We start from the raw sequence: 22773 nt of genomic DNA, 5'->3' as shown, positions 1-22773 counted from the left end.
CTGGATTTCACTGCTTTCTCGCGTAACAAATAACTTCTAAGATTACTGTTCGGAATATCATATACTTGCCGCAATCATTATATCTGAGATGAGCCACAAGGCTAAACCTTAAATCGAATAATCATATTGTACATTTACAGAGGTCCTTTACCATCCTTATTAATGCTACTCAGTTCACAATGCAAGTGGCACAAGGTTCGAAACTCGGTGGATAATGAGCCAGAACCTCTACCCCTCTCCACTTGAATACCGGACTTTTGTCTGTTCGAATCCGTGATGTGCGCTTAACCCACACATCACGTCATGCACTTTTACCACTAAGACCAAAATCCCGGGGGCTAATATTGTACTACAAAGTTCATTTACCTGTCTATAGTGTACATGAGTAGCTGTAACTCTTAATTATCAAATTATTTATCTCCTATGTACAACAAATGGTGAAGGATGGAACAGCGTAGTATTGACAGTGTCTATACAGGAATTACAGCTTTGTAAGAGGCCTTGTGTTATTCCAAAGCCATTGACGTGCAGAACCATCCAGCAGAGGTGACACCTGAAAATGATTTCCAGTCATCAAATAGCAGTCTTGAGCATGAAAAAGCAACGACAATTATTCTTTGTTTTTTGGGGGGGTGTGGAAGGAAGAGGAGGAGGAAACAACTAACAACTATTCCACTTGTCTTTCCTGGACAAAGGAAACTGGGACAAAAACAACTACAGTGCCAAAAAGAGCAGTTTCTTAACTTTGATAACAAACGTCATGAATTTTACTACCTCAACCTAAGTCAATAGACAGCACAATAACAGCATATGAGGAATCATATGCCAACAGCACAGTTGACCTGCTACAATACAACAATCATAACCTGAATCTCTTATGATATACTAGATTACAGCAAAGTGGTTGCAGGATCTTGTTGGTAGTCAAGTAAGGATCTTGTTCATTCTACACAGAACATACTAAATATCATGGGAACAGAAAGAAGAACAAAAGAAATGGTTGGGATACTTACCTTCTCCCAAACTTGCGAATGGTAACTATTGAGCCACTCTACTTCAGCAACAGAGAGCAAAGATAAGTCCACCAATTTAGTCTGGATGATAAGAAGCAAAAAGTAGTCATATCACTAGAAATTATGGCAGAAGAGTGATGGAGCATAGTGCACACACTCCAGAATGAGTTGATTTGTCAATCAGTGCAGGTCACGAGAACAGAAGGGTAAACAACGGAATTCATTTATCAGTCATCTGAAGATGGCTTTGAAGTCTAAATTCGTGACTGAAGCTTATATACACTCATACATGATAGGGCATGTCAGACCTTATAATATATGAGTCTTTAGGAATGTCAAATGCATGGGATGTCATATATATCCCATAATCTCCTGCACTCTGATGTAGAGTAATAATGTCTCACTGGTTCATGTCTGTTGCATCCATTCTCAATGACAACCTCCAAGCTCTTTGAATTTATTTAATTACCTAAAGCCTGTTCCTAATTTTACAGTGGAGAAGTAGACTACAGAAGAAATAAACAGATTGACCTGCAACCTGTGCGTAATAGAAACTGTACAGTCTAGAATTGCCAAGGCCAATCTCTTTCTGTTTAACAGCAGGGTAAAATTCACTAGTAAAAGCAAAGATAGATCATTGTGAGCTACCATACCTGTATGGGAGCAAAAGTAAGCTTTTCAAATCCCAGATACCCTATTCCTCCAAAACGATTTGGTGTGTCTACTTCTTTAACGTAAAGAAGATTCTGGATAACAAGCAAGAGTAAAAATCAGATTACATAATAAAAACCAGACACAACTTTATGACGTAACCTGCATTAGGGCAAAGAAATTAAGTATGGAAGGTAAACATGATTACATTGCGAACCAAAAGTATAGTACACGGATGCCAATAGAGCACCAAACAACAGCATAACATCCTCACTGAATTCTTTCACAATCAAATCAAATGAGAATTCATGCAGAAAAGAAGCTCCACACACCGCTTATAACTTCCAAGTTTTTACAGGAAAAGTCGCAATTTTTTCTGTCATATTCCGCTTCTACCAAGATGGAGATTTTAACATCAGATTTTAATGAACTTTTTTCTTCAGCATTAAATAAGGAACTTGACCTGAAACTGTAGCAACCTATGAGCTCTCAGATACTTTTTTAAGTTCGAACAGAAAATAAGGAAGTGTATGCTTCAACTAATATACCTATGGATGTTTTAATATCAAAATTTAGCAGCTGATCTACTAAAAGATGTATAGAGAACTTCCCTAAGAGAAAAGGAAGAGAAGTTTCACTAGGAACCCATTTATCGATTCAAATAACTAAAAAAATTTAAAACATACAAGAGATACTCATGATTTAAAAACAAAAAGAAAATAGCTTTCTATTCTTTCTAGGTACGGAATATGGAGAAATGGGGAAAGTACCTCAATTCGAATGCCAAATTGATGGTCTTCATAGTAACCGGGTTCATTGCTGACAATCATTCCTCTCAATAAGGGAGTCATATTTCCAAAGCGGAAACTAATGCTATGTGGGCCTTCATGAACATTTAGTGCAGCTCCTACACCATGCCCAGTTCCTAGAGGAAATAACGAGCACGTGTAAAGGAAATACTTTGTCACTAAAACCTCCTAATAGTATAAGAACACAGAACTGAGCACACTTACCATGCCGGTAATCAAGGCCAACCTTCCATAGGGAAGACCGCGCAAATGCATCCAACACGAAACCAGGGGTATTCTCAGGGAAAACTGCTTGGTCAAGTGCTATGTGACCCTGAAAATGTTTTAATCAACTACAACGTATCTAAACAATTATAGAAGCACTTATCTAGCAATGCAACAAAACGGGGTACCACAGAATACCAAGAATACAACCTCAAGACATGTGCTTCAAAGGGTAACATTTGAAATGGAGACTTAAAAGGAATGTCATTGATGAGTTGATTTTACATGGACAAAATCAATTACCTAAGCTACCTAAGTTTTTGAGGTACTTTATAGGTTCCTTTCACTGTTTTACTACATTAGTTGATCCGTTACTCATAATTGAACCTTAAGCTCGGGGGAGTCCGAAACTATTGTATCTTTTTTTTTGAAATGGCACCCAATTTGATTCCACAATAATGTTTTCTTATGAAACCTTTATTTTGTCAAATCTGCCAATGAGGGGGAAAAAAGGAGCTTCTCTGAAATATGCTATAAACAAGATGGATTTTAACTCTATTTTCAAGAATATGCTGGAAATTATCCATAAAGAGTTGAGCTTGAAAATTGGTTATATCATAGCTCATGAAGTCTAGTTTCCATCAAATTACACGGTTCATCATTTGGACACTCCTTCCGGAAGACATGGTCAAAATACTCAAACATGCGCAAAGCTGAAGGAAGTCCATGTTGGCGTCCATCAAAGGAGATTTTCAGCAAAAATTTACAGCTATGGCACCTATGCGCAGCTGAAAAGTTTCTGGTTTACAAAAAAGTCATTTCACAATATCTATAAATAGAACAAAGTTAGGGCATAAGAGGGAGACGCTGCACCCCCAGAGAGAAAGCATTAAGCTGTTAGGTTCTTTTTTCTTGCTCCCATCTTGCAACATTTTGGATGTAACTGCAGCACTTTCTTAGTGCTGCTTTTGACATCAATACTACTTACCAATTAAAGAGAGAGAGAGAGAGAGAGAGAGGCACTAGGCGGCTCCAATTTAGGTTCTCCTTTCCCTTTATTTTCTTAATGTTTTATAATTAGATGCTTGAAATGTAAGTCTTCCGATCAGCTAAGGTTTCCTATTAGTAAGGATTTACATTGAAGTATAATCCAATTTCAGAAAACTCAACCATATAACATATGTACCATTGCTGGCAGAAAGGTATAGCTTACCTGTAGCACTCGGGTGAAACATTCTCTTTCTCTCGCAGATGGTTCACCGAAATGCACTGTCCTAGTAATGTCAGTCGTTCCATCAATATATTGGCCTCCACTGTCTAAGAGGAAGAGTTCCTTCCCATCCACAATGCTACAACTATCTGGCTCTGGCTTGTAATGAATTATAGCGCCATTGGCACCCACACCTACATATAAATTTGTAGTTATGAAAATGACCGGAAAGAATACCATCGTGTGAAAATTCTACACCTAACTAGCCGGTCATTGTTCATTTTATGCTGATTCAGACATTTTTTTCATCGATATCTCAAAATAAGTAATCTAAAATTTTACTGCACAATAAGCCATTATGTAACACTCCTCAAATTTATATAAATTTCAAGACTCGCTAAATATAGATTTTTTTTTTTTTAATCTTGCCTTGAGTGCACAATTTTTTTTTTCTTCTTTATGGATTTAAACCCTTGTGATTGATTTTTGAGTTACTTCCCTATTTATAAATAGTTGGATATATAATTATGGGAATATTAATAATATAATATTTCTAATTATTAAAAGTGAGTATCATTAATAATTAGTTAAGTAAAAAAAAATAACAAAAGAAAATTGGAGGGACATTCCTAAGCCCATAAAGGGCTGTTGGAAAAAGAAAGGCTTAAGGCGTTAAAAGCCTAACCTTGGACGTAAAGGAGATCCAAAGAAAGAAAGCAGTAGGAGTAAAAATTCGCACAAGGAACAGAACGCTGTTCTCTTACGCAGCAAACGCAGCAAACACAGGCAACAAAAAGAAAATCGTAGGGTTCTTTACAAACCACTAATTCTTGAACTCAGGTATATAAAATTTCCTATTGTTAATTATCCTACGGTAGTAATAGGTAAGAATTGAATAGTTAGTTCCCTTCTTTCTCGGTATCAATAGTAAATTTCATGTTGAGGTGAGAAACTTTAAAATTGATTAAAATGTATTGGTTGTTGTAGAATCGATTGTTTGACTGGTGCAATTGGACTGGGTCTACGTATTGACTCGAGAAGTTTTGAGGTGAGTTGATACAACCCTTTACTAAAGTGGTTTAACTCACAAAAGCACGCATACAAGGTGTTTGATGAATTGCTTAAAAGAGTTTATATTTACTTAATTAGAGCGAGTGAGTACCTATTAACTTAGACTTGTTCTCACAAAAGTTTAGACGATTTATTATGATATACGTGCATAAATTTTCAGATTTTTGTGTTATTCTTATATGCTATTTTCATGTTGAAAATTTATGAAGAACCAAGAATCTTTAGAAATACTTTTACATGTTTATTTCATTCTTATGCCATGCTTTACATTTAAGGATACCAGCATGAGCATGTACATGATGTTCTATGAAGAAAAGATCTAGACGAAGAAGTTTTAGAAAGAAAAGATTTTTGGGAGTATCCTTTATTCTGAGAAGGGGTCATCGACCAGGCCGAGGGTCCTGACCAAGGCGTTGACTTCCTGAAACTACTTGCGCCAAAGTAGGGAGCACACGAGCCGAGGGTCTCGTTGCTGAGAATTTACTTAGCCATGCGAAGGCATGATACATGCGCTGAGAACCATGAAGCGAGTGGCACCTCGTGGATTGGGCCTATTCGATCAGGTTGGGATCGAACCCGTGCCGATCACACGGTGACTGAAACAGAATTAAGTTAGGATAGTTGGAACTCCCAAAGTATAAAGAGAAGTATTTTTTTTATAAGAAAGAAAAAGAAAAGAATTTCTTTTAGAATATTCATAAACTGCTATTATGCAATTATTTTAGAATTATTCTTATAAGCTTAATGTTTTACATGCATTTAGAACCTTTGCTCGTAATGTATATGTTATTAAAGTTTCGGCCCCTGTTATTGAGACTCACTGAGTACAATGGATGGTACTGACGTTCTCTTTTGGGAACTTACGTTGGTCTGCGGTACAACATAGGAACTGGTTTTGCAAGCGACCAGGCTACGGGTTAGGACTTCCTTCTCTTCCAGTGTTATTGGTGAGTTCCGCTTTTGTTCGTAGAGTATTCCTTTGAGTCATCTTTATTTGGTTATTTCTTTGTTTACTTAGAAAACTGGCCAGGAAATCTCATGTCCCGAGCAGTGCGTCAGTTTATCAGTAGAGGCTTCATAGACATAGTCATTGGGTTAAGATTTAGATATTTTTGATAATAACTTAGCAGTAATTCAGTAGTTACTACGAATAAAGTTTTGGAGTTGATTTATTTAAATATTTAAATTAATCAAAAGCATTTGGTTAGAGTATTGCCGTGTTGCATATAAAGTTTGGAGTTATAATAGATTTGATAAGCAAAGATGGTTCGCTTGGTCATGTTTAGTGATCGAGTGCCGGTCCCGGCTTGTTCAGAAAATGGGTCGTGACACGTTAAGGAAAATTGAATATCACTCCATCACATAAAACTTCCATACATCTGAAAAAAGTTAAATAGGAAGAATTATACATTCTTTATGTGAGAAGGCACGAGAGAAAATATGATATATATTGATATGTTGTATGTGATGCAATACAAGAGGTGCTATTTATAACTACTCTATACAAAGGGGATACTACTCCTATTCCAATGTGGAACAATTACATAGCTATCTCTAACACTCCCCCTCAAGCCGGAGCATATAAATCATATGTACAGAGCTTGTTACATATATAATCAATGCGAGAACTAGTGAGGGACTTGGTGAAAATATCTGCAAGTTGATCATTCGATCTCACAAACTTCGTAGTAATATCTCCTGAGAGTATCTTTTCTCTGACGAAGTGACAATCAATCTCAATGTGTTTAGTTCTCTCATGAAACACCGAATTTGATGCAATATGAAGTGCAGCTTGATTATCGCACACAAGTTCCATCCGACTGATTTCACCAAATTTCAACTCCTTGAGCAATTGTTTGGTCCAGACTAGTTCACATGTTGCCATAGCCATTGCTCGGTATTCTGCTTCTGCACAAGACCGAGCAACTACATTCTGTTTCTTACTTTTCCAGGACACCAAATTTCCTCCTACTAAAACACAATATCCAGACGTAGAACGTCTATCAGAAGGTGATCCTGCCCAATCAGCATCCGAGTACCCAACGATCTGCTCATGACCTCGATCCTCAAACAGTAATCCTTTACCTGGAGCCGATTTTATATACCGGATAATGCGGACAACTGCATCCCAATGACTATCACAGGGAGAATTCATAAACTGACTTACAACACTCACAGGATAAGAAACGTCGGGCCTAGTCACTGTGAGATAATTTAATTTACCAACCAGCCGCCTATAGCTTGCAGGATCACTAAGCAGCTCCCCCTGTCCAGACAGAAGTTTAGAATTCGGATCCATCGGCGTGTCAACAGGTCTGCAACCTATCATCCCTGTTTCCTCAAGAATGTCTAACACATATTTCCTTTGAGAAATAACAATACCTGAGCTAGATTGAGCAACCTCAATACCTAGAAAGTACTTCAATCTACCTAGATCCTTAGTTTGAAAGTGCTGGAAGAGATGCTGCTTCAGATTAGTAATACCATCCTGATCATTGCCCGTAATAACAATATCATCAACATAGACTACCAGATAAATACATAGACTTTAAGCAGAGAGGCAATAAAACACAGAGTGATCAACTTCACTACGAGTCATGCCAAACTCCTAGATAACCGTGCTGAACTTACCAAACCAGGCTCGAGGAGACTGCTTTAGACCATAAAGTGACCGACGCAAGCGACATACAAGGCCACGAGACTCCCCCTGAGCAATAAAACCAGGTAGTTGCTCTATATAAACCTCATCCTCAAGATCACCATGAAGAAAGGCATTCTTAATGTCCAACTAATAGAGGGGCCAATGACGAACTGCAGCCATGGATAGAAAAAGGCGAACTGATGCCACTTTAGCCACTGGAGAGAAGGTATCACTGTAATCTAGCCCAAATATTTGAGTGTATCCTTTGGCAACAAGACGTGCCTTAAGTCGATCAATCTGGCCATCGGGACCAACTTTGACTGCATAAACCCAACGACAACCAACGGTAGATTTACCTGAAGGAAGAGGAACAAGCTCCCATGTACCACTTGTATGTAAAGCAGACATCTCGTCACTCATAGCCTGTCGCCATCCTGGATGAGACAATGCTTCACCTGTAGACTTAGGGATGGAAACCGAGGACAATGAAGATATAAAAGCATAATGGGGAGATGACAGACGATGATAACTCAAACCAACATAATGAGGATTAGGGTTTAGTGTGGTCCGTATACCTTTTCGAAGTGCAATCGGTGTACTAGGAGCAGGATCCGCAGTAGGAGCCGTGTCAGGTGCAGGACGAGAACCAGATGGGCCTGATGTAGGGCGCGAACGACGATGATAAGTCAAGAGTGGTGTTCCTGTGGCTGGGGAACTAGGAGGGATAACACTGGACTCCTCAAAAGTTGGTATGGGTGAAACCTCTGTGGTTGAAGGTGGAGGAGGATTACTAAACTCCTCAAAAGTCGGTATAGGTAAGACCTCAGATATGTCATGGTGGTCAGCAGAAGTGACATCAGTTGTGAAGAAAGGTTTAGACTCGAAAAATGTGACGTCAGCTGACATAAGGTACCTATGAAGATCAGGTGAATAACAACGATATCCCTTCTGAACACGAGAATAACCAAGGAAGACACACTTGAGAGCACGAGGAGCTAACTTATCTTTCCCCGGGGCTAAGTTATGAACAAAACATGTGCTCCCAAAAACCCGAGGTGGAAGAGGGTATAAGGCTGACTGGGGAAACAATATTAAATGTGGAATCTAACCCTTGATGGGAGATGAAGGCATTCTATTAATCAAATAACAAGCTGTGAGAACTGCATCGCCCCAAAAACGTAGCGGAACACGAGACTCAATTAGAAGTGTGCGAGCAGTCTCAATAAGGTGCCTATTCTTTCTTTCTGCAACCCCATTTTGCTGAGGGGTATAAGGACAAGATGTCTGATGAATAATTCCATGAGAAGACATAAACTGCTGAAACTGAGAAGATACATATTCTAAGGCATTATCACTGCGAAAAATGCGGATAGAGACACCAAATTGGTTTTTGATTTCAACACAAAAACTCCGGAATATAGAGAATAACTCAGAACGATCTTTCATTAAGAAAAGCCAAGTACATCTTGAGTAATCATCAATAAAGCTAACAAAATAACGAAATCCCAAGGTTGAACTGACTCTACTAGGACCCCATATATCAGAATGAACCAAGGAGAAAACAGACTCTGCATCACTCTCAACACTACGCGTAAAGGATGCTCGGGTATGTTTCCCAAGCTGACACGACTCACAATCTAATCTAGACAAACTGGATAAACTAGGCACCATCTTTTGAAGTTTGGATAAACTCGGATGTCCTAAACGTCTGTGGATTAGATCTGGAGGATCTGTAACTAGACATGTTGTGGAAGGACTGAGCGAGTTAAGGTAGTAAAGACCTTCTGATTCACGACCTGTACCAATTGTCCGTCTCGTACTGCGGTCCTGCATAATAAAAGAATCATCAATAAAATATATACCACAATTGAGGGCACGAGTCAAACGACTAACAGATGCAAGACTAAAAGGACAACCAGGAACATAAAGAACGGAATCTAGGGTGATAGAAGACAATGGGTTGGCTTGTCCAACTCCTTGTGCCTTAGTTTGACATCCATTGGCTAAAGTAACAGTAGGAAGTGACTGTGAATATACAATATTCGACAAAAGTGATTTATTACCAGAGATATGATCAGAAGCGCCTGAGTCCATGACCCATGGTCCAAGAGTACTAGACTGGGAAACACAAGCAAAAGAATTACCAGCAATAGGAGTGTCAGTCTGGGCAACTGAGGCTACTTGTGGAGATGTTTGCTTACTTGCTCGATACTGAAGGAGCTCATTATATTCTTCTTTAGATACAGAAAAGCCCTGGTTACCTGTAGTCTCGCTATGAGCAACATAGACATTTTTGGGTGGACAGCCATTTAAGGAATAACACATTTCGCGAGTGTGTCCAAGTTTGTGACAATAAGAACACTTGGGTCTAGATCTCCCAAAACGACCGCCTCCTCATCTATTCTCCATAGCTTGAGATGCCCGAACATCCACTGTCTGGGATGCAAAAACAGAGGAATCAAGTATCTGTGATGAAATCACTGGGTGACTTGGTGCTGCAGCAAGGCGAAGTAATCGAGAGAATAATTCATCAACTGTAGGGACAGTCGGACTCGCCAAAATCTGGTCTCGTACTGAATCAAGATCATGAGGAAGTCCAGCGATTGTAAGAATTAGAAACATTTTCTGTCGCTGCTCTTGTTGTTTTGACACACTAGCAGAAACTGGCATCAATGTCTCAAATTCCTCCATGACTGCCTGTACCTGACCCAAGTAAGTAGACATATCTAATTCTTGCTTCTTTAAGTTTGTCATCCGTGATATCACATCATAGAAGCGAGATATATCATTAGTGTATAACGTACGAGCCTTTGCCCAAACCAAATAACATGTCTGGAATGGCCGAAACAAAGGCATCAACTTAGAATCAATAGAACGCCACAAGATGCTACATAATTGAGCATCAATTTTTGCCCAAAGCGCTATCGCCTTTTCATCTCCTTCGCTAGACTGTTTAATCAGATGATCTTGCACACCTTGACCTTTACACCACAACTCGACAGATGAAGCCCAAGCTAAGTAGTTTGAACCTCCCATTAAAGGTTCCGAGGTAATCATAACATTAGAGTTTCCAGAACTCATGCTTTTAGACCCAAAAACATCACTTCCCAAAGACATCTTGTAAATTATTACCAAATAAGAGAAATAATCAACTGTAATCCACTGAAAATAGAGTAAGGAACACTGAACCAGAATAGTAAACTACTGTAGCAGTTGGAAAGTTACTGTTGCAGCCGGAAAATATTCAAAGTGGTCGGAATGAAATAAAAACAGTAGGGGTAGGATCGGAATTACCAGAAGACCCAACTGTTCTGAAGGAACTTTTTCAAAAAATGGCCGGAAGTCCACTTTTTTTTTTTGAAATCACTATTCATGCCGGAAAAATAAAAAAGTGGTCGGAATTTGGTGTAACCTGGATGGGTAGGCTCGGAATTGCAAGGGAAACAATCTGTCCTGAAGAGTCGTCGCCAAAAAATGACCAGAAGGTGGCCCACGCAACGTTGGAACTTCGCCGGAAAATTTTCTTTGGACAGCTACAGTACCGCCGGAGATTTTCACTGGGATTTGGTCGCCGGACAGTGACTACTCTTGTGGTAGTGTTGGATTTTGTGCACAACACTGACCGAGACAAAGCAGACGCAAAACAACTTTGAAAGTCGCCGGAAAAAAGGGTTCCGGTGACTGATTTTACTTCCCGGAATCGCTGGAATTTATGCACAGCGATAAATCTCTCACGATAGCTCTGATACCATGTGAGAAGGCACGGGAGAAAATATGATATATATTGATATGTTGTATGTGATGCAATACAAGAGGTGCTATTTATAGCTACTCTATACAAAGGGGATACTACTCCTATTCCAATGTGGGACAATTACATAGCTATCTCTAACACTTTACAAACTATCAAGTAGCATCTATGGTGATATTTAACTGATGGCCATAGGGCACTGAATATGCAGACATGGCTATGAACATAATGGGAGCCATAAAGATTTTCCATTAGTAGGATGGGATGAAGATTTCTTGAATGTATATAGACAACAAGACACAAGTAGGGCATTTGAACAAGCAGAATCCAGCAAAAAGAGAGAGAAAAACTACCAGATGAATTGTGTTGGTGAAATCAGATCCAAGATGAGTATTGTTAAAAAATATGGAATCTTCCATTGTAAATAAATCCCGAACTTTATAAAAAGGACAATGCAAAGTGACCTTGCAAATACCTGCCGTTTCATCCCAAAGTCATCAACTACTTCCTTTGTTCAACTTACATAACAGTCCAAAATTTCTTTTTAGCCAACATGAAAACAATATCATTCTCCTCAAAAGCAAAATACCATTACAGTATATAGCCAAAACTTTTATTGGAAACACTTTTTTTTCTTTCCAATACAAGGTTGTCCTATATTCTATTCCTTAGAGCACAAAAGGTCAATATAAGGGCCTACATCTTTTCCCGGCCAATACTAATGTTTTAGATTTTCGAAATGTTTGGGAGGGGAGGGAGTACAAATGTTTCCTACTGTCTTTGACTATTCAAAAATACATTCAGATTACCCAAAGTCGTGAAAGCTCTTCAGCTATAAGAAGCTTAAGCACAAGAGGGAAGACCAAAATATATTTTTTTTGAGAAGAATGTAAGGAAGACCTATATTTTTAGAGAGTAGAATTATTCTCCTACTGAAAGCATCAACAGAAAATATGGAAAACAAAAGTCGAAGTAACAAAATTCTATCTCCACCAGATCTAAAGCATTCTAAAGTTCATAAAGCTGTGGTCGAAGCTGAATTGGAAGAAATATAGATAAGCATGGGATATAATTTTGATATATGTATATTCTGATCTTTCTTCACTCAAGAAGAAGCTGTATATATTCTGCATATTTCTTCACTCGAGAAGAAGCTGCTATTATTATCCACTATAAAGTCCACAAAGACAAACACTAGCTTTTCACTACTATTTAAGTTTCGTAATTCAGCTCAATCATGATAGTAGAAACCAATATACCACTTATGGTGTCGAAGCTTGTATCAAGAAAGCCATCTTGGTGGGATCGAAACTCAAGAAGTTTGTCTGCAACTTCTACCTCTGTCAAAATGACATCCCTTTGGATTTCATCCTCCAACCAAGCCCAAAATTGAGCTAAGGCAGCCGCGTCCCTACATCGGAAGATACAGATTGATTATCCATTCTTGGTAAAAAAAAAAAAAAAAAATTGATTATCCATTAAAGTATTACTAAGCCATGCATACTTGAATAAGACGTAGCAATCCCTCAAAGTAAGTATATAATGCTTCACCATAAAAAGACAAAAAAGAATGAACGGCACGCTATAAAGCTATGCAACCATCTCTCGTACAACAAAAAAATTCACAGTATGGTTTTCCATAGAGTAAAAGAAAATGATTCAAAGTTATCCAGACATTAATACTATTATTCTTATACCCTAATTATTATTACTATTGTTGTTTATTTATTAATTTTTTTTTCCGACACGTAGATTACAATTAAGGATATGCAGGTTTGACATGGAGGAGCTATCTCTCTGGAGAACAAAAACGGAACGCAAGAGGGAGGATGGAGAACAAAATATATTAGACTACCTCATGGGGGAGGTTTGTGGAAGGCATAATGAAAGTGTTGGCGGACTTATATGGCAGCAACATCACTTATAGAGTGGGAAGTGGTGAAATAGTATGCTTTTGAAAATATAGATCGTGAGATAATAGGCAGTAGTTATTGACAATTGACATATGCTTAAAGGGGTGGATTGGATTTTCAATTACCTTAGATGGCAGTTACGCATCCCTTCTAACTCAGCATCATTTTTTACAGCTTTACGCAGAGATACAGGAGAACTCCTATACACTGCACATGGTCCTCCAGATTGACCATTGGAATCGAGGTTGGCAGTCTTCTTCCTCCTGCTTTTAGTTGCAGAATTCCAAGGATATTTGTAACAAGCTGATTCATATGCATTTACAATAGCAGCATTGACTGATGAAGTGTCCAACCAAAGGTTTGCGCCTTTTGCTGCCAAACTGAAAAGGGAAATTCTGGAGTCAAATTTTATCATGGAGAAACTCTCTCCAAAAGCACAGATCTTACTAATGCTTTGGTTGTTGAAGAGTTTCTTCTATTAGAAACAGGGACCAACATAATTGCAGCATGCAAAATATCTCCATTAGCATTTAAGTTTAGGATGCTGCTTGTAGAGTTGAAACTCAAATGCTGAGCTTAATATAAATGCAAGCTTCTCTGGGGCTGCAGTTCTCCCTGCAGTTGTTCTTGCCAGAGTGATACCAAACAAGACATAGAACTGTTGACGAGAAGACAAATTTTGCAATTCTAAAAAAGAAAAAAGAAAAAAAGAAAATCCTAATGCTTCAAAATCACCTTTCAATTTCAGAGAGAATGGATTCATATGCTCTCAATTCTATGCCAGCATTTGTCAAATGCTCCATAACTTCAGGTGTTACTTTAGTATCATCAACGAACAATTTTGCTCCATCTATCTCCACAACTAAGTATGCATACATGACTGGTGAATGTGGGACATCATTACCTCTCTGGAGACACAAGTAAATAACTAAACGAATAAGCAGCTTAAATAAGAAAACACACAACTGAAAGAAATTTAAGTCATCATTCAACTTTAAGCCAAAGCATGCTAAGACACTTGCTGTGCATCGTTGAAATCTTGTCATATGCCTTCCAATGTTATAAATATCCTTGAGGACTAGAAATTGAACCACTATTGGAAGTTGAACAATTAATATTCTTTGAAGACAGAAAATTATTAGCCATTAAAATTACAACGAATCCACTAACTAACTATTTATAGGGCCATCAAAATTAAATCTTCCACTAAAATTCATATTTCTATGCTAATCTCATCTTTTCAAAGAATTAATCAGTGTGCAGGCAAAAATCAAAAGATCTTGAATGTCGAAGTTGGGTGCACCAATCAAATTATCTTTTTTTTCTTTTGATGAAACAATCAAACTACATCTATGTCGTCACTTAAAATATTTTTACGTGCTAGCATATATAATACATAATCACCAGAATTTTTCTCATCCGGTGAATACTGCCAGAGATAATCTTGGAAAAAGCTTTTAACGTCAAGTTTTAGAAATACTAAATTTGGTAATCAGAATGAAGCTGGTTCCCTGAAATTTAACTGATAACCCAATTGTTAATCATAGAATATTGATTACTAGTCTTATAAACTTATCAAGAATAAAAAAGGAAAACTCTATATTAGAGCAAGTGTAAAATATTCAAGATATTGTTCATAGCCCGAGAGCATCATTTCATGGCCTACGAATCCTTTATTATACGCTTCATGGCCCAGGACATCATGGTCTAAGGACGTCATCCTAACCGCCCAAAGACAACCTTCATGGTCCGACGGGAATTTGCATCATGTTTAAATTACGCACCATATATGCTTGTATTGCTTATTTGCAGGAAATCCGGTGAGCAACGGCCGTCTCGGCAGGAGCGATCCCGCTCCGGTTCATTTGAAGAGGAACATAAGAGACACAACTAAAAGGATAATTATGCTGAAATGGAACTCATCCGAGCTCCATTTTCAACTGATTAAGATTATCAGATGTAAGAACTATTGATAGGCTTACTTTTTGTCCACAGTTAACCGAATTTACAACAATAGAAGGATAGTTTCTTCCTATACCTCAGACCAAAAATGTAACGACTCGGTCGGTGGTTTTGAGAGTTGTAGCCCCATTCTCCCCATTTACTGTTCATTTTACGCTTAATTGTTGTTATGGGACTTGCCGGGGTAGTTGGTTCGGTTACGGGGAGGTTTCAGAATGAGTTGAGACACTTAGTCTCAAGGTTAGAAGCTTAGGTTGAAAAGGTTGACCGTATGTTGACTTATGTGTAAACGACTCTGGAATGGAGTTTTGATGATCTTGTTAGCTCCGTTGGATGATTTTGGACTTAGGAGTGTATCTGGATAGTGATTTGGCGGCCCGTAGATGAATTAGGCTTGAAATGGCGAAAGTTGAAAATTTAGAAGTTTGATCGAGAGTTGACTTTGTGGTTACCAGGCTCAGAATTGGGGTTCCGGGAGTTGGAGTAGGTCCGTTGTGTCATTTTTCACTTTTGTGCAAAATTTGAGGTCAATCGGACGTGATTTGATAAGCTTCGGCATCGAATGTTGAAGTTAGAAGTTCAAAAGTTTATTAGGCTTAAATCGATGCGCGATTCGTGATTTTAACATTGTTTGGTGTGATTTGAAGGCTCGACTAAGTTCGTATCGTGTTTTAGCACTTGTTGGTATGTTTGGTTGAGGACCCGGAAGACTCGGGTGGATTTCAGATGGCTAATTGGTCAAATTTTGGACTTGGAGATTGGTTGAAGTTTTCTGGTGTCACTGATCTGGTTTCCTTATACGCGATCGCGTAGACTTAATTGGGCAGTGGAGGTCCTTGTTCTACACGTTCGCGAGATGAGGATTGCAATCGCGTAGTTGTGGGATGCAATGAATCGCGAACGCGTGGCTAAGGTCGCGTTCTCGTAGAGTATAGGAGGCAGCAGCTGGGGTCACGCGTTTGTTCTCAGCGATCGCGTGAAAAAGGCCGTGATCGCGTAGGTTGAGGAATTAGTTTTTCGCTTTCGCATGGTGTTTGACGCATTCGCGTAGGGTTAAATTTCTAGGCAGCATAGTTGTGTTTCGCGATCGCGAAGCATTTTCCGTGATCGCGATGAAGGCATCTGGGCAGAACTTAAATATTTCAAAACGAGGGTTTGTGTCTATTTCACAAATTTGATTTTGGGAACTCGGTTGGAGGCGATTCTTGGAGAGATTTTCAAGGGAGTGATTGGGGTAAGTGATTCTTAATTAGTTTTGGTTAAATTCCATGTTTATATCTTTGGTTTTATTATTTAATTAGTGATTTGGGTTGAAAAATTGGAAAAAAATGGAGGAAAGTCCTTAGGCCGAATTTTAGGGATTTGATAGAGATTTTGGTATCGAATTTGAGTAATTTTGGTATGGGTGGACTCGTGGTTGAATGGATGTTCGGATTTTGTGACTTTTATCGAATTCCGAGACGTGGGCCCGAGAGTTGACTTTTGAGTTAGACTTTTTGACTTTTAATTAAGAACTTAGCATTTTCATATGGAATTGATTCCTATAGCTTGAGTTGATTATATCGAATTGTTTGTGGCTAGATTCGAGGCAGTCAGAGGCCGTTTCGCGAGGCAAGGGCTTGTTGGTTTAGAGTTTTGCACAACTTGAGGTAAGTAACACTTCTAAACTTGGTTCTGAGGGTATGAGACCCCGAATTTCGTGTTATGTGATTGGTGTTGAGGTGACGCACATGCTAGGTGACGGGCGTGTGGGCGTGCACCATAAGAACTGTGACTTGGTTGATTCCATGGAACTTTATAGTTGATCAATCTTGTTGTTAATTGTGTTTTCACCACGTGTTAGAGAAATTGAGTTGCCGGTCATGTTAGAAATCCTACCTAGGCTACATGTTGGTACTGTTAGGACCCACAGAGGTCATGTTACATGTTGAATTAATTGCTTAAGTTGAAAAGTTTTTACTCAGTCACAGCTATTATTTGCATATTATATCTCAGTCTCTGTTATCCTTTGTTGATACATTATATCATCATTGTTTGGGCTGATTATCATGATTCTTGTGAGCCCAAGAGACTGGAGAGATTGATGACTGAGTGAGGCCGAAAGCCCGATTGTGAGGATATTTATGGGATCGGGCTGCATGTCGCAACATGTTTATGTGATCCATGCCATGATTGGCTTATTATAGCGCTTGGGCTGGAATTGCCCCTCAGGAGTCTGCACATCTACATTGGGCGCACGTACCTATTAAGTGCGAGCGCGAGTGCCGAGCGATTGCGAGGATGGAGTGATTGTGAGGATGGAGTGACTGTGAGGATGGAGTGAATGGAAGGACTGAGTGACTGATACTCTGAGAGTATGCATATGATTTCATTACTGTTTTGTACTTCAGTTGGCTTATATAACTGTCACGTAGATACTGAGATGTACCATATCTTGTTTCAATTGAATTTAACGTGATTTACCTGTTTGGGCTTTAACCGTTAAACTTGAAAGCATGCCTACATTTCTGTATTGTAATTCCGTAATTGAACTGTATCTGCAAAGCTCGTCGCTACTTTCAGTCCAATAGTTAGACTTGTTACTCGCTGAGTTGGTTGTACTCACGCTACACCCTGCACCTCGTGTGCAGATCCAGGTGTTTCCAATCACGGCAGTTGCTGATTCACAGAGTTCAGACATTCGGAGATCATCGAAGTAGCTGCTTTGGCGTCCGCAAACCTTGACTTTCCTCCCCTATCTTTCAATTTATTTATTCAGTTCTACTTTCTAGACAGTGTACTGCTATGTCTTTATGTAGATGCTCATATACTCAGTGACACCCCGGTTTTGGAAAAACTTATGTATTGAGTTATGATATTCTATTCCGTTTTATGAGATTTTTAGTTATTTTAACTATTTTAGTATATCTCAAAGTGAAAGTGTTGGAAATGTCTGAGTAGTCGTCTTGCCTAGTACCATGTTAGGCGCAATCACGATAGGTTAAGTTTTGGGTCGTGACAAAAAAATCTCACATAAGCAGGAATCTAATTTAAAAATGATCTATTTGTGCACATTTGACCAAGTAAAAAAGATTTTAAAGAACAAGTAAAGAGGATTACCAAGTTCAATAGCCATGCAATTTCGTCAAGCATGGAGATAACAATTGCCGATGCACCAGCATGTCTTAACTCAGATCTCAATGACAAAAGCTTAGACGACACATCTACACCAGCATATTTCGGGCCATGCAACCTAATTGGTTCCTTTGGAGGTGTTGGCCTCGACTCCTTCCATATTTCATCTACAAGGTTGAAATCATACAGCAAGACCAACTCATGGTTTCCTTTAGAAATGTCCTCTTTGAATTCTTTTGCAGCATCAGATGAAAAAAGAAACTGCTCCCTTCACCAAAACAAAGAGAACTGATATAAGAGGAGAGAAAATGCAAGGTTACTTATGATGCAGTCAACTCAAATAGAAAAACGCTTGCAAGATTGACAAATTTGAAGTTTTGAACTAGAAGAGATGAACTAGTATTAGAAGGCACCAAGTCAAAAATAAATAAGTCATGTTTTGGACTAACCCAACACCGGAACATAGAACGGGCAGTCCGATGAATGGTAGAAGGGGGAGAGGGGGGAGTCATGCCCCTTCTCCAGGCATGAGCAGAAATATGAAAATATGTGAACTCGTTGACAAATTGAGGAATACGTCTGACTTCTCCCTATAAGTATACATGTTTTCATTCCAATACTAGATTTTACTGGAACTTAAAAGTTAAAACAATGCACAAATCAGAAAGCATATTTGAGCATTACTTACGGGATCTATTCCAATCCTGCAACCAGGTGCTAGGACAGTATTAAGCCACTCACTAGGAGTAGGCACCCCCAAGTTACCAGCTCTCATGAGAACCCAACTCGAGTTCAACTGCTTCTCAGCCTGTTTACAAACACCAAAGAGAAAAAGAAATCAATTAGAAGACAGTAGGTACCGACAAAGGGTACCAACCAAACTGTTCAGTTTACTTCCTTGAAAACTGATCACTAAAACTAGAGCTGCCATGCACATAATACAAACCTGTAAGAAGTATCGTCCATCTGTCCACAAGGCTGCTTTATCCTTGGTTACAACCGCAGTGCCTGCACTTCCAGTAAATCTTGATATATAGGCTCTTCGCATATAACATTCAGCAATGAACTCACTCTACAAATAAGAGCAATTCAAATTTAGTAAAACTCATAAAATAAGGTAATACATAGTTCATTTAATTTGTTGCTTGCCTTCCCAGCCACTAGATAGTCCCAGAAATTACTTACTACCTTCCCCAAAAAATAGGATTAACAAACCAGGAGATTCATTATCTACATGTTGTCATGAATCAAGTCAATGCAATAAAAAGACATCACTAAAAGTTTGTTTAACTCACGAAACTCATATGCATCAGATGACCACTTAAAAATGTCAAGAAGGTGTTGCCTAATTAAATAGCAAATCTTGATCTAAACAGAAAGCGGAAATTCTTTAGAAACACAAATCTTTGAGTAACAGCTACCAAAATGAACAGATATTGCAAATCAATAGGCTTTTTTTTTAATCAGGTATATAGCAAATCAGCAGGCTCTAGAACCAATATAGCAACATTATTTTAAACTGAATTACCAAAACTCACTCATAGGAATAACATTAATACTTCTAAAAGTCATTAGGTTTTTCAAAACTACGCTACACAAAAGCTAAAGCCAAGAGCCTACAATTAACACAACGATTGAAACAAGCATAACTTTATCGCAAACCACGGTTACTAAAAAAATAAAAATCGAGGGACTGTGAATTCAAGAAAAGCAATAAAATACAACCTGATGGGCATCTTGAGAAGGAATAATATAAGCGTCAACGTTAACACCAGGCTTAGTAAAGAGCTCACGAAGAGCACGAAGCTTGTTATCCTCCTCTTTACGGTCTCTACCACCTTTTTTCTGAAATTCCGAGGACGGCTTAGCGGTGATGGAACTGGAACTGGAGCTTCGGACAATTAGAAGATTGAGATGATTTGGAGATTTTGAGGAAAATTTGGGGCAAGTTTTGAATTTGTGGAAGATGGGGAGGGAGAGGGAGAGGACGCGGAAACGTCGAGGTGGGTGGTGGTGGAGTTTGGAAGAGGAATTGAGGATGGTGGTGGTGGAAGCTGAAAATGAAGCTGCCAATGACTCCATTGATTTAGAGAGAGAGAGAGAGAGAGAGATAAGATTGGAGTTTTGGTGTCGACTTAACTTGAAGGAAAATTTAAAGGAGGGTAATAATAAGGCTAAATACAACCAGCTGAACAACTCAGTGACATATCACATGGACCAATCAAAAAATAACACGTGTAATTTTGCCATAAAAATTTGACACATATAATTAACAAAAAATATAACTTCTTTATCATCTCCTCTCTCATTTTACATAGCAGCCGCCGGCTCCTCCATTTCTGACGCATCGCCACCAATCGCCGCCTTTGAAGCTACAAATTCTTTTCGGAAAATGGCAGGTCATTGGTGTCCGAATATGAAGATAAAGAAGAGCAGAAGAAGAAACTCCATTTTTTTGACGAGAGAGTAAGAAGAATCAGATGGGTTAAAAATTTCCGGCAGCCTTCATTTTTTCCGTCGAAATTGATTGTTGTGTCTGATAATTGAATGGATATTTTTTCCGTCGAATTGTTTTTTGTTCACCTACTTCTTTATTCTTCAATTATCTCATCTAACCTCTCTCTTTTCTTTTTGTCGTTTTTTATTTTTGTGGTTGAAGAGGTTTAGGGTATGGATAACTAGATAAGGGGGAAAAAGACACAACAAGAATCGAACATTATACTTGTACAATAAACAACATTGTCATTTTAGTATTCAGAGGGATAGTGTAAAATTTTATTTGTTTGGAAGTTTATGTTCCGCATTTCAGATTGGTTGTAATGGAGAAATTTAGGGTTGCGGAGGGTGGAATGGTGGAGGAGAGAATTGGAGGAGATGGGGTGTGAAAATTAGGTGGGTCCACATTATTTTAGTAAAAAAAAAACTAATTTTAGGTTGGCAGCTCAGGTGGATTTCACCGATGAGGCTGACATGGTGGGGTGTTTAATTGATTTTTTGTTGTGAATAAATAAAGTGTCTAATTCAAAATAGGCTCAGAATGGTTGTTGAGTACAACTTGAAAGGGCCTTTAATTGTCAAAAATGGCTTCATGACGGAAAATTTTATTTGGTCGAAATATTTTGTCTGACAAGTACTTCGGCCCAACAATTATTTCTTTTGAAAAATGCTTTTATTCAAAAGTGCTTTATGAAAAAGTACTTTTGCAAAATAAGTAATTTGTGTTTGGCCGATTTATTTGAGTAGTGTTTTTTGCAAGCTCATCGTGTTTGACTAATCTTTTAAAAAAGCACTTTTAAGTATAAAATTACAAAAAAGGACAATAAATGTTCAATTTGCGATTAGTATTATTTAGAAAAGAAAAATAAATTTAAACATTTATTAGAAAAGAATTCAACTAAAATAAAAAACGTAAAGTAAAATATAAATTTAAAATTCTTATTAATATAAAAATATAGGTATTCCAAAGCAATAATATTGAGTGTTTGGCATTACTTATTATTTACATGATAATTTAAATATGTCAAAATACATCATTCAATATAAATTTAAAATCTACTCTTAAGAATAGGAGAAAGAGAATAAAAATTTAAATAAAATAAAAAAGAGAATAAATGTACAGCAAAAGGAAATGAAAAAGAAAAATTAAATTAATAAGGGATAATTTGAAATATATACATTTATTTTAAGGTTATTTTTGTCTTGAATAAATTAACTCTGCTTTTTGGAAGGAGCTAGAATTTGTAGCTTCTCTCCATAAGCAGAAAAACTGCTTCTGCTGCTGCTAAGAAATATTTTTTTCATTTTGGCCAAACACCTTAAATTTTTCTAAAAGTACTTTTTTAGTCAAAAAAGTACTTTTGGCCTTTAGAAGCTTGACCAAACAGACTCTAACCAAATCAAGATTGGATTAATAGGATTATACTATTTAAATAAAGATTTGATTTTAATTTTTTTAATGAAAATTACTATTTCTTTATTTAATTAAAATATAAAAGATAAAATATATATTAAAAATCTTAATTAATATGTAAATATTAAATCAAAGCAATATTGTTAGATATCTGGTATATTTATTTTTTTCGACATGATCTTGTCTACATTATAATATTAAAATATAATATAATATTAAAAATTCACTCCAAGAGCTTGAGGAGAGATGGTAGAAACGAAAAAGTAATAGAAGAAGAGAGCTGCATTTAGTAAAAAATAAAATAAAATTGTACCCCATATTTATATTAAATTAAGTAATATTATCTTAGCTGTTAAAACTTAAACTGAGAATATATATCATTTTACTATAATTAAGTAACAGATGCATGCATATGATACATATTTCTTGCATTAGATTGGATGTGAGGCCATATGGTTAAATTAATGAGGCATAGTTTACTAAAAATATAATTTTCTATAATGATATTTTATCTTGAAAAAAAT

The 22773-nt window shown here is 37.6% G+C and overlaps 1 protein-coding gene across 1 annotated transcript; it reads right to left on the bottom strand.

The window, feature by feature from the left end:
- Window positions 1–84: 84 nt before the first annotated feature.
- Window positions 85–21378, bottom strand: LOC107802786 (aminopeptidase P2). The gene is made up of 13 exons (XM_075217661.1): window positions 20065–21378; window positions 19286–19411; window positions 19028–19147; window positions 18325–18600; window positions 13999–14171; window positions 13389–13643; window positions 12610–12761; window positions 3891–4081; window positions 2678–2786; window positions 2435–2589; window positions 1667–1759; window positions 1014–1094; window positions 85–553 (listed from the first exon to the last, which is right to left on the bottom strand). The coding sequence occupies exons 1-13, from the start codon at window positions 20419–20421 to the stop codon at window positions 482–484; spliced, it is 2160 nt and encodes a 719-aa protein (XP_075073762.1). The 5' UTR covers window positions 20422–21378; the 3' UTR covers window positions 85–481.
- Window positions 21379–22773: the final 1395 nt, after the last annotated feature.

Source organism: Nicotiana tabacum, chromosome 7 (genome assembly GCF_000715075.1).
Source record: "Nicotiana tabacum cultivar K326 chromosome 7, ASM71507v2, whole genome shotgun sequence".
Lineage (NCBI taxonomy): Eukaryota > Viridiplantae > Streptophyta > Magnoliopsida > Solanales > Solanaceae > Nicotiana > Nicotiana tabacum.
Note: the sequence above shows the minus strand (reverse complement) of the source record. Positions and strands in the feature narration are given on the sequence as shown.